Source organism: Ambystoma mexicanum, chromosome 2p (genome assembly GCF_040938575.1).
Source record: "Ambystoma mexicanum isolate Mex_15411 chromosome 2p, UKY_AmexF1_1, whole genome shotgun sequence".
NCBI classification, from domain to species: domain Eukaryota; kingdom Metazoa; phylum Chordata; class Amphibia; order Caudata; family Ambystomatidae; genus Ambystoma; species Ambystoma mexicanum.
In genome coordinates this window covers 632,343,331-632,356,987 of record NC_090923.1, presented here as the reverse complement: position 1 = coordinate 632,356,987, position 13,657 = coordinate 632,343,331, and the positions used below count along the sequence as shown (strand labels likewise).

Below are 13,657 nucleotides of genomic sequence, written 5' to 3'. Positions count from 1 at the left end.
AAACCACTTTTTTCCCCTTAGCTGTTTCCTCCAGCACCACGCTACCTCCTCAGGCACTCCATAGGCTTCTGGCTCTTGCACAGACAGGAGCCAGTAGCAGGGAGAGCTTCCTTGTTCGTGACATGAGCGCAGCAGGCAGGGGGCGCAACGTTCGGATGAGCCTGAGAGCGGCTCCTGCAGCTCAGTCTGCACAGGGGCATCTGTAAATGCCCACGCAGTGCTGCTGAGTGGGCATTTACAGATTTTGGTTGGATCTTGCCCGCTCAGGCCCTACCCTGTCTACGCGTCTGGTTGGGTTGCATTTTGTTTTCTACTATACACCTGCTTCGACTCCATGTGTGGGCCACTAGGTTCCCTGCATTCAGAACGCATAAGTAGCATTGTAGTACCTTTTGAAGATCTGCCAAGCCAGCAGGGCAAGCCCTAAAAGCAGGAGTGCTGCTGTGATGGTCAAGACCGCCACGAACCATGGATCGGGTGCCCAGTAGGTCTGCGTTCCAGTGACAATAAGAGGAGTTCTCTTAATAGTCTGTAATGAAAAACATAGAGAGAGCCAGTTCATGACATTTACTTCAGAGCAAAGCAGAAGGATAACATGTTCTGGCGAAGAAGACCGCCAACATTGTTCTAGTGCACAAGATATACAGAAACATTTAGGTGGGTGTAGGCTGTTCTATGTAAAACTGTGTGACAGCAAATATGTTCACTGAGTACTGATTAACACATTGAGTATTGCTTGGTGAGTTTCATTGAAGTACAATCTCCAAGCCCATTCATTTATTGATCAAAAACTGAAGCGATCCCTCCCCAGGTTCACGAGAATGGGGTTGAAGCTCCATCATTTTTTGTCATCTGGCAGCATTCTATTTAGTGTTTGGTGCAGAGTTGTTGCCAACAAATAATGCTATGAGTGTGACGAAAAAGGTTTTATAGCTGCGTCTACCAAGGATGCATGTGCAGCTACATACAGCAACGACAGGGGGAGGGGTTGAACCGTGTGTGTAAAATGAGCCAATAGAACGTTGACATCCTTCAACGCAGCACCGCATCTTTGCGTCTAATATGCCAGCCAATGGTATCACGTGCTGCGGTTCCGTGCCTACACGTTCTACACGTCAACAAAGATCAATTGCACATTGCAAAGTATTGACGTGAGTATGCCCATTTCGTTTTTATGTAACCCGCGCATACAAAATAAGCCAATGGGACATCGAACTCCGGTAACGCGGCTACCCCTTTTTGTGCATAATGCATCAGCCAGTAATAACATGCGCTGCGGCTCCGTGCCTTTTGTACATGCCAATGAACTATCAAATCACACGTTGCACTGCATTGTCGCGGCTACACTCACCCCGTTTGACAACATCCGCATACGAGACTGTCCAATCAGATGGCGCAGCTGTCTGTAGCCACAAATAATCACCACACCCACAAAAAATGACTCTACGTTAATCATTGCCTTCTGAACTTGCTAGTGAAAGGGTTTCTGAGTAACTGCAAGCACTTCTAGCCCTTTACCCCTTAAACTCTTCATCCTTTTTACACAGTTTTCCCAAAATCCAATTTTCCTTTGTCTTGTGATTTGTTTAGTTGGTCTATTTTTTGTTTTACTTTTTTATTTTTATTTTTACTTTTTTTGCAGCATTGTCTTTTTGTATTGTCATTTTTATTCTTTTATATTTTCCTCCCCGGTTGGACATTCCAACATGTCCAACCACGACAGTAGGAGCAGTGAGGATGGCATGATCATTTGGGTCGACAATCCTTCAACACCAAGGAAGAAGCACACAGGAATGGAAAAAAATGCAGCCAGTTGGCGCTTCTTTAAAGTGAAGTATCACAGCTCCAGAAAAGGGGAAGAGTAGGTACTGTGCACCTTCTGCAATAAATCTCTAAGCCGTGAGCCGTCAGATGTTCCATCTCAAAGCCTGGGAACATCTATTATGATTAACCATGTAGTGCGAATCCATTGGAATGAGGGCGTTGATGACTATTGTAAAGCACATGAACACCACAATAGAAAAATTCATGGGGCCAATTCCTTGCATAGAAGGGAATCATCAACACTTACATAAACTCCATCCACCAGTGCATCAACAACTCCATCTGCAAATGAAGCCTCTACATCAGCAGTGGTATCCAGTACACATACTCCTCTCTTACCGAAACCCAATCTAACCATGATGAAAGTCATGTGTACAAAATGCTGCGACTGGGTAGTTAATGAAGATGCCACATTTAGCGAATGGCAGAATTGAATCACACAACACCGCATTAGCTGCCATTGTTAATTTATTTTTTAAGTGCCAATTTATTTTACCCCCCTTTTTTTTCTAAACCTCAACAGCAGTATCATAACCAAGTTCTCATTCACCAGGTGTACTGCCTCATATGACTTCCCAGATTCAGTGATTAAAGTCCTGCGTGGACAAGCGCTAAGGTGGATGCCACAGTTAAGGAACGGGAGAGATTCCACTCCATGTGAAAAATCATTATGAATACCAAAAAGGTCCCTAAGAAAGCTTTCCATACATCTCCTACTTTCATCTCCAGCAGTACCACTATCTTTTGAATATAGGTTGACCTTTCATGGGAGTTCACTGTACAACTTCTAGTGCAAATCCACTGGGATGATGATAACAATGCAGCTACAAGAAAATACAAAAATAAACACATTACAAAAATGAACTTGCACAACACCAGCAATCAAACTACCTCACAAAACACTCTAAACACCTGCAAGTACTGCATACCTCAAAATACATTAAAAGTACAAGAAGTACTATCAAATAACCTTCAACCTTAATACAAAATACAAAAGCTAAATGTCCACATTTTTTAAACTTAAAAAATACATTAAAAAATATTTGTCACTCAAACACAGCAAATGAAGAAAATAATAATGAACACCATCTGATAGCAATGGTCACTACGACTAACACATGCAAAAGTGCAAATAAACCTTCAAATGTGTAAATAAAGTTAACACTTACTTTCACATCAGCCACACTCCTGCCATGTGCACAGTCAGAGTTTAGGAATCAAAAGGACAATACTGCAAAAATGGTGGCTTTTATACTTTCCAAAACAAACACCAAAAAAGAGGACTATATACCAATGAAAATACTAAGATGGCTGACACATTTTCAGCACAACCTATCACTAAACTCTACACAAAGGCAAAAGTAACAACAACCAATAACAATCAATGAAACTGACACAAATCCATTTTTACCCCACCTAGCATCTTTCATAGCCGTGGCTATTTGACTCAGCTACAGATCTTGGTTTGTATCCACGGAAACACGCAATTTTTTCAGCAAGCCAAAAATCAAACTAAATTGGCCTTCAAACCTTCAAATCAAATAAGTGAACAACTAAGTACATAAAATAAAACATACAAAATATCATTCTGTACTGTATCATCCACATGAACATATGATTATTGCACATAAAATGTATATTTATAGACTCAACCTTAAATACCTGCGGTTCCAGCCACAACTAATGAAAAGCAGAATAGTAACAATGTGCCTACGCACATGCTTTTTATAGACACGGCTATACAAGAGCACCTCATAGACGTTTGCTGATAACCATGGCTATTCGCAAAAAATATGAATTCAAAATAGTTTTTCCACTCCACCAAACTCCAAAAACTGTCCCCAACATGCTTACCAGCCCCCCTCGACTCCTCATAGTTCTCCTCCACTCCCCTAGTTTCAGATAGCCACTGCTACCACACGTTCACAAACACAGAACGTGTCACTTGCTCAAATATAACCGCGGCTGCAATGTGGGGGTGGGGTGAGGATCTACCCGCAAATAGCAATGCTGCATGTTGGGTGGCTGTTGGATAGCCACGAATAATAACAACAGCACCATCAACCAATTAGAAAGTACAATGCACACACATCATACATACCCTGCTCACACAAACTACTAGAAATTAAAACTAGGAATAATGTTCCTGGAAACAGAGAAATACTGCAGATATCATGGTTGGTTTGAAAACTATGTGGCTGATTGGAGACAGTTGGCTGTTTTGGTTGCTGGCATTTTGTGAGGAACTAAATATTTCCATGGACCTAGGTTTGAGAGATTTTACAATTAAATGGTTTGGATTGCGGGCAATGCGTTGGTTCCAGGTTTTTCCAAAATTGTAAATCTAAGAAGTACACAGCAACCAGACGTCATACTCATTTATTGTGGAGGCAATGATTTGGGGAATGTACGAGGGGTGTCCCTTACTTTAATGATGAAACAAGGCTTTGGAAAATTAATGGAACTTCCTCAGACCATCTTTATCTTTTCCAATCTCACTCAGAGGCAAAAATGGAGATGGACCACCAGATTTAATGGTAAAATCGAGAAATCCTAGAGAAATGTTAATAAAGCAGTTTCAGCATTCGTGACAGACAACAACCAATTATGGATTGCGGACAACAACAAACAGTTCTACATGGCCAATTTCTATAGACATGATGGAGTACACCTAACTGATGAAGGAAATGCAGTGTTCCTTCATAACATCAAAATAGTACTCCTAATGTGCTAAAGGTCTACACTCAGTGTACCCCCAAAAGTCCTTTTAAGGACTACTCATCATACATAAATACACAAATACAATAAATAATAACAAAAAACTTTTTTATTATAACTGCGGCTACAGTTCATTGACTTTTATCATAACCGTGGTTACAAAAAATCAGTTGACAAGGGACTGACTTCAAGTTTTATACTACAATCCAACTTAAATGATCAATACAGAAAAACTCTACTCATGTACTTATGTAAAGTAACTGAAAAATAAGAAACCACAGAAAAATACATAACAGTAAACTAGATATGCACACATTGCACACCCACACAACATAATACCATAAGTACGCAACCTAAAATACATTGTATGGCACATCTAAAACTAGACAACAATTTCTCCTTTTATGTTAATTTTGTTAAACCAATTTCTTCTATCTTTCTACGAAGTCTTACATGCTCAAATGTCTGAAAACACATCCAAAATAAAAAAGACTCTCTAATACCTATTAGGTCACTGACCATGGCCTTTGGCTATGGCCAGTGATTTTACACCCCCAACATCACTATACCTAAACAAAGTAGTTTAAAAAAAATCTAAAACACTGACACCGCAAACTATATAGCCGCGTATACCAAACTACACATACCCTCGGCTACGTGTAGTCCTTTGTAGCCTCGGATATAGCCATGAATATCAACAAAACAGCTGAAGAAAAAATGCTTTCCTGATCCCCCTGCAACTCACCAAGTGCCCCCTCATCTGTGCCAGATCCCCCCACTCCTCAAATGGCCTCCTCACCTCCCCTGGACTCTCCCTTCCCCCCACAACAGCACGCTGCTTCTGTGACGCTATGAGATGTCAGCTATTTGCAGATATAGCCAGGGCTACGGAAAGCTTTGTATTGCAAACTCGGTCCCTGTACCCCTTCCAACTCCCAGATTTCACTCAGTGCCCTCTAGTAATACCTCCACCTCTACCCTGATGGCATTTGTATGTTTTTTGACCTGCAAATAGTTGTTTACTGCTTTTCATTTTCCCATAACCTCAGCTATAGATGCAAATACCTCTCGCATTGAGCAAAAAACAAGATGGCGGTTGTTTCATTTCTCAAAACCATGATCCTGAAATGCACCATGAGATTTATGACTATAATTTTTGGGGAAGGGGGCACCCCCTTCTCCAGCAAATTTAAAAATAACTATGCCATGAAATAACCCCAAACCACAAATGGATCGTGAGTCAACACTTTGTGCCCAAGTTGTTTTGAACCTGGTTCAAATCCGTCCAACAGTTTGCGCTGTGCGATTTGGCAAAAATTGACCTTTTTTGTCTATGAGAAAATGAATGGGAAGTAGGCCGCACTTTTGGAAAAAAAAATGTGTTGATGCTTAATACCTTTTTGATTTTTTAACTAATCTTTACGAAACTACTTTGTGGGGGGGGTATCGGCTGGGCGCAGACTTTTAATCACTTGCATAATTTCGGCCAAATCCGTTACTCGAATCAAAAGTTATTAACAATAGAATTTTGATGGGTTCCTATGTGTCTCCGACTCACCTTAACTACTACGACCGCCGCCCTATAAAATATATATATATATACATATATAGATATATATATACATATATATATATTATTTGTAAACATCATTTTCTTAAGAGAGTTAAGGTTAAATCGACAAAAAGTTAAAAGTCTACAAACAAAAGAAATCAACATTAAGGTAACAAAATAAAAATAATTATCAATACATTTTTAAAATAACATTAAAAAAACACATATTATTATATAATTTCAAGTTTATGTTGGTTTAACCTTAACTCTTTTGTAAAAAAAAATTTCAAATAATTTCTTATTTTAAAGAAAAGTTTTCTAATTGTAAGTTTTTAAGCACCATTTAATTTTTATAAATGATTATTTATTTATTTATACTATAAGGTGATATAGAATGAAAGAAAATTCAAACTTTACACATAATAAACAATTATTTTTAATAACAATAAAAGCAATAAGCGGATAATATTCAACAAAATAAATTTAAAATTTAAATAAACAGATAATAATATAACAAATATCAAATTAAGAATAAGCAGTATTATTATCATCTTTACACCAAGTGCTGGGCAGATTTATACATATTGAACGATAATATACATATTTACAGGACTACTCACATCAAGATCATGTATTGAACAAAATTTATAGTATGCCAATAACAAGTCCCAAGATGGCATGAATTTTCTTCGCATTCTGTTGCTCAAATTATTCAAATCAATAGGCCCAACTTTAATTAAATTTTTAGCCATATGTTATAGAGGGCTATAAATAAATGCATGTTGCAGGTGTTTGTGCAATATAGCCAAAATGACATTTCACAAATGGTTTGAGGCTTGTGAACAAACTCGCCAAGGTATACTACTATTGTGCTAGTTAATGTCTGGCATTCCATAAGGAGATGTTTGGCTGTCTCCAAGCATTCAGATAACTTAAAAAAGCGACAAATTTGCTCAGGGACAGGAATATTTTCCCTGGCTCCCAAGTTCCTCAGAGTAGGTAGTTGTTCCAATCTAAACAAGGTGATAAAACGTCTGAGTCTTTTTGTAGGACAGAGGTTCAAATATGCTTGGGGCTTCATATAGGTGTACAATCTGTATTTGATAAATTGATAGCTCTTTAGAGTTCTCAGATGTGCAAAGTTCTCAAGCCAATCCCAGAGGTCCACCCTTTTCCCAAGTGCGTTTTGAACTTCATTAGTATAAACTGCCCCTCTGTGTGTCCAACCTATTTCAGCAAGACATTTTGACATTAATTTCAATAGGGGTGAAGTGGTATGTTTTTTAACCACTTCCTGGTGTATCACAGTCAATAAGGGATTTGAGCAACCACTAGTCATCTTGAGATTAGAATCTTTTTGAGTACAATTGCTTTTAATGATGGAAGCCCTATTTCTAGTGTTATCGAAGCCATTGGCACTCCTGGGGACAATTCTAATATCCGACGCCAAAATTTAACTTCCATCACTTGGAGCCAAGCTAAATCAAAAGAGAGGATGGCCTCAAGACCATAGGTGATCATGGGTACAAACACTTGGATGTAGAGGTGCTGTGTCCCCCAGAGCGTATAGCCGCCCTGCTTGTTAGAGAATGCAGCAATCAGTGCAGTGACTTGTGCTGCCCTGATTTTGCGTCCTTGTCTGCAGTAGCGGTAATCGCCATTAGGCTCTATTTCAATTCCGAGGTATCGATAGGAGGGTGCGTAAGGTATATTAATTTTACCCACAATCAAGTTAACTCGGGATGCTCTTTTCCCAGTGAATCTGAGCACTTTGGTCTTGTCTAGGTTGATAGTCAGACCATTCAAACTAGCATTTTCCCATAAAGTGGTAGCGGAGCACCGAAGCCCACTAATGGTGTTATCAAATACTACCAAGTCATCGGCGTATGCTAGTACAGTAAAAGGCGCCTCACCAATTTTCGGTGGACAATTGTCAATGTTAGCTAGTACTGCTGGAATGTCATATACATAGAGGTTGTAAATCAGGGGTGCGGTGACACATCCTGTTTTACCCCTCTATTTTGGGACACCTTTTTGGTCTTGTTGCCTTCTTGATTTAGCCTAAGGCGGGCTGTAGTGTTTTGGTGCGGGAATCTCAGATAGTACAAGAGACCTCCCGGACATCCCATTGATTCAAGTTTCAGCCACAGTCTATCTCTAGGGATGGAATCAAAAGCAGACTCAAAGTCAATGTATAAGGCATATAGAGGAGGCTGCCCCTTGGTGAGTGCCTGTGTGCGAAATATGTCCATCACCATGAGATTGTGTGATGTAGAGAAATCCCGCCGAAATCCACACTGAAATCGGCTGAGTATGTTGGCCTCGTCTACCCATTTCTGCACTTCGCTTAACAATAATGAAGCAAAAGGTTTACCTGTTATATCGAGCATAGAGAGAAGTATATAGTTATTGGGATCGGCAGGTTTGCCCTTTTTGAAAGTGGGAATAAGAATAGCTGTTTGCCAAGATTGAGGGATTCTCCCCTGCGCTAAGATCTTTTAAAAAAAGTACAGAGAATAACTCCGCCCACAATTCAGGGTAATTCATAATTGCCACATTAGCCAGCCCATTAGAGCCGGGGGCTCTTGAGGACTTGAGAGCTTTCATTTTGTTCAGAATGATCCCAGGGGATACTTCAAAAGGCGGGAAAATAGGGGCCCTATTCAAGAATGTATTAAGCAACTTGGTCTTCCTTGCATTACGTCCTTCTAAAAATGTTATCCAGACCTCCTCACTAATAGGATAAATGATTATGTGTTGATGTGTTGCAATGTATTGAATTGAAATGCATGAATGTGTGTTGTAATTGTGTTATTTTGATGTAGTTGTGTAAAATTTAAACTATTTATATTTGTGAAAATTTAAATATAATTTTCTGTGTTGGCCTCCACATCACCGCTTAAAGCCATTCCTTACCTCCACTTTTAATAAAAATCTTTGAAAAAGAGTCAAATTGAAAATATTAAATTTAAAATTGTAAACATTCCATTTTCACTTTATATATAACTTTTTGAAAAATAACAATTGAGACTTTTTAAGTTATAATATGAATACTTTTATGTACTTCTTCAAGTTTTCGTGTATCATTTCGAACATCACCAGAAATTTAGGAAGTATGTAAATGTACACTTATATGTTATAAATATTAGAATAATAACTTGTATGTAAAATGCTTTCATTTTTATTTTCAACATTATTATGTATTATGTGCTATAATATATATATGTTTTTTGTCATAATTGTGTTTTTTTGATGTAATTGTGTAAAATTGAAATTATTAATATTTGTGAAAAAATAAATATACTTTTTGTGACAGACTCAACATCACCCCATAAATCTGTCCCTTAACTCCAATTTTAAGAACTGTTGAAAAATAGTTCAATTGAAAATCCCAAATTTAAAATGTCAAAATTCTAATTAAACTTTATTTTTGTATAATAGGTTAAAAAAATACCAATTAAATGTTCTTAAAATTATGATATGAATACTTTTATGTACTTGATCAATTATTTTCTGGGTATCATTATGAAAATTGGCAGTAATTGAGGAAGTATATAAAAGTCGACTTACATGTTATTCATATTAAAATAATACACGTGGTGAACTTGTAAAATATTTTAAAGTACTATTTTATTTTTTAAATTAGTATTTATTATGTGTTTAATTAAAATATATTTTGTGTTGTAATTTTTGATGCAGTTGTGTAAAATTTAAATTGTTTATATTTATGAAAATGGAAATATAACATGTGTGATGGCTTCCACATTACCCCTTAAAACTATCCCTTACATTGAATGTTAAGAAGAACTTTTAAAAAAGAGTCCAATTGAAAACACCAAATTTCAACATTTAAAAATTCTAATTGTACTTAATTTTACGTGTAATAACTTTCGGGAAAAGACAAATTAAAGTTTCTACAAGTTATTATAAAAATAGTTTAATGTACTTCATCAATCTTTTCTGTGTTTCATTACGAGAATTGCCAGAAATTGAGTATGTGAAAGTACACTTACATGTTATTAATATTAAAAAAGATATTAGTTTAGCTTTCATTTTTTTTATGTGGCCACTTTTAACTGTTTAATAAGTAAAAACTCTTAATAGTGTTAATGTTTTCTACCACATCAAGCAAAATGTTAAATTATATTATGCGTTGTTTATATTTATAATATCAATGGATTATTTTAAAAGTGGTATAAAATGTATTTGCTTTTGTTGTATTTTTTGGTGGCAGTATTTATAATTATTTAAAATATTTTCTTTTATTTTACTTTAAAAATATACACATCTTTTATTGTCTCCATTTACATATATTATTGTTAATATATTCATATTCTATTGTAATACTTTAATTATTATGAAATAGCAATGGCCCGTATTTTTAAATACACACTAATATTCAAATTTGAATTTGAAATGAGTACTTTCATTTACTATTTTGTAAAAAAGAATTTGTTTTTATAAATATTTACATCTTTAAAGCATCTCTTAATTGAAGATATTTACATTTTTGCAGCTGAGTAGCTGCATTTGTTTCTCCTTCTGCAATAATTGTTCCACTTTTTCAGCAGCCTAAAAAAGAATAAGCATACACTGAATCAACATTTGGTAAATTTGAAAGTGACACACAATCAGCAGCTTGATATGTTTTAGGAACTTTAAAAGGAACAGGTTAATTTCCTTCTATACAGTTACAGTTTCTATCTGTCTTCTTCGGGTATTTTGTTTTTAGTTGTCTTAACTACCATGGAACTGTTCTTTTAATTCAAGTTTGACGGGTAAAATATTTCTGCTCATGTTTATTTCACAAATGTGCGAACATTGCTGGATTTCCTAAATAATATTTTTGAGGATGACCCCTTTTTTATTTTGTTTTGCAAATTGTGCAAATTACTTGTTGTTGGGCTGTGTTCGTGCTGGTAGAGAGATTCCCAGACCCCCCTTTGTTTTTAATAAATTAACTTTGGGTTTCACCCTAAGTTAACAGGGCGATCCAGACATGGACTCCTTGCTCACTGTTCTTAGAGAGGCAACAGTTTCACCTCACTGATGATGCCCAACAAGGTTGAAACACGTGTATGGGGTTACTGATGGTACTCTTGTTCAGAGGAGAATTGCCTAGCATTTCGGCGCTGGACTGCCCCTGGGCAGGACAAAGGCTGATATCCGGGGAAATTTCTTCTCTGTGAAAGGGACAGTGAGCTAAAGACTTGGTAGAGTCTCTCCCAGGGGTTATTCACCCAAGAACAAGTCATTGGGCTGTGTTCGTGCTGGTAGAGAGATTCCCAGACCCCCCTTTGTTTTGAATAAATTAACTTTGGGTTTCACCCTAAGTTAACAGGGCGATCCAGACGTGGACCCCTTGCTCACTGTTCTTAGAGAGGCAACAGTTTCACCTCACTGATGATGCCCAACAAGGCTGAAACACGTGTATGGGGTTACTGATGGTACTCTTGTTCAGAGGAGAATTGCCTAGCATTTCGGCGCTGGACTGCCTCTGGGCAGGACAAAGGCTGATATGCGGGGAAATTTCTTCTCTGTGAAAGGGACAGTGAGCTAAAGACTTGGTAGAGTCTCTCCCAGGGGTTATTCACCCAAGAACAAGTCATTGGGCTGTGTTCGTGCTGGTAGAGAGATTCCCAGATCCCCTTTGTTTTGCAAATTACGTGTTACCTTTTACACATCATCTGGTGGAGGAGTTTCCAAGTAGTACCAAGTCGAAGATCTTAATTTGCCAAAATTAAATTTTTCCAGAGGTAGTTATATTTTTGGGATATTGCTTTTAGTTTCTACTAATACTAGCACTTGAAATACTTTGACTATTGCCAGTACTACACACATTTAGTTGTGATATGTGTTCAGGTGTTGAACTTTCAGAACATAAGTTCAAGGAGTGGTCATAATAGGAAAGTTACCTTGTTACTTTTTTGCTTTGTGCACCACCCTAGTTTTTCTTTTTTAAATACTACTACTTAAAAGTGAAGTAGTTTTTTGTTCCTTTTTTGCTTATATTATGGGATTTGCTATTGGAACATTAATTGTTTTACTCATAGTTATAGCAGAACTTTTAGTTTTGGAAATCGAAGTAGTCAAGTGCTACGATGTAGGTTTCTTGGTTCAATAAAAGTACTTTGCACCGTTAAAGTAGTACTAGTAGTAGTACAAGTAGTATTAATAGGGAATATATTAACGTTATTTCTTTGGATTTGTGGGCTTTCAACTGTTGGAATAGTAGTATGTTCGTTATTAGGGGAGGTATGTTTTTTTATGGTGCCACAGCACTTTCAATTATTAAAGCAGTGCTAGAACTAGCTAGGCACTGAAGATTGTATTTGTATTTCTATAGGTGAAGTTTGTACTGTAGAAATACATTTTAATTTATTTTGAGTGATTTTTAGCAATTTTAATTTGTTAACATTATGTGTTACGCATGGTGAACTAGCTTTAGTGGTAACATTGGGAGTATTTAAAAGTGTATTTCTATTTTCTGTGGCTTTTCTATAAAGGTTTAATGAACTTGTGGATACATATGGTAAGATTTCAACCGGTGCAATAAATGTTGCTGTTTCTTTTGTAAGTTGTTCTTTTAAAAATAAATGTTCAACTACTTCTTCTGTGATATTATACATAGTCGGTATAGTTGTCATCAATGGGAATGTTTATTTTAACATTGTGGTGCCTAGTGTAAGGAAGGCATGGTATCAAACACTGAAGAGAGACACAAGTGATCACAGTTCAAGGGTGTTTATTGAACTTTCAAAATGGGTTGGAAAAACGCCTGTCTAATCCTAAATCTAACTATGGGAGCAAGCTTCGACCATCAAATAATAATAACACAGTCTTAGTAGAGTCTTGTTAAACTCAAAGGACCTATACTTATAAACATATTGCCAATCCGTACTTTAAAAAAAAATAGTGTGGGAAACAATGTTATGCAAAAGAAAAGTGTGCAAGAAACATGTCAGGCTAGTTGACCACTTTAACTCCTTTTCCAATCTTTCTTTTCTGTATCAAAAATTGAAGACTTTCGACTGTGAACAGGGTTTTGCTTGACCCGTCACAGGACCATTTTCATTCACAATCTCTTTCTCCATACAACTCTTTAACTTTCACTTCTGCCACTTCCCGGCTGCATACCTTCCAGGGACCTTCGATTAAGCACGCACTCAGTGCCGGATCAATCTGTCAACGGTATTGTATCCAAGTTCAAGCATTCATCAGCATACAATGTTTCTGCTTGCAACCTTGGCTTCAACACAGACCGGTCTGGTATTGGTATCTCCAACTCACCGGCTGTATTGATTTCTTTGTTGCTACTTTGTTCTTGGAGCCAAGGACAGTACCACGTAGCTGCTGCTTCTCCCTGACTTGATTAGTCATGTAGGAGGAGCGTGGGTACCTCCAACAGACGATGCAAGATTCTTCAGACTGGTTTCGTGGCCTTAAACTGTCCATCCTTGAAGTCTTGTGAAAGTAAAGTTTTTTTGCCGGAAAGGTCAAGGGAATTTCCCTCCTTGCAAACCCCTCGTACTTCATCGTCTTTTGTCCCTCGTTCAGCTCAGG

General features: G+C 37.2%; 1 protein-coding gene across 1 annotated transcript in view; it reads right to left on the bottom strand.

The window, feature by feature from the left end:
* Positions 1–361: 361 nt before the first annotated feature.
* Positions 362–13,657, bottom strand: part of CDHR4 (cadherin related family member 4) — a 332,193-nt gene continuing 318,897 nt past the window's right edge. Inside the window, exons 15-17 of the mRNA XM_069646250.1 lie at positions 13,385–13,558; positions 10,601–10,666; positions 362–529 (exon numbers count right to left, since the gene is read on the bottom strand). Of these exons, the coding sequence (XP_069502351.1) occupies positions 362–529; positions 10,601–10,666; positions 13,385–13,558 (408 nt within the window). The remainder of the gene's footprint in view (positions 530–10,600; positions 10,667–13,384; positions 13,559–13,657) is intronic.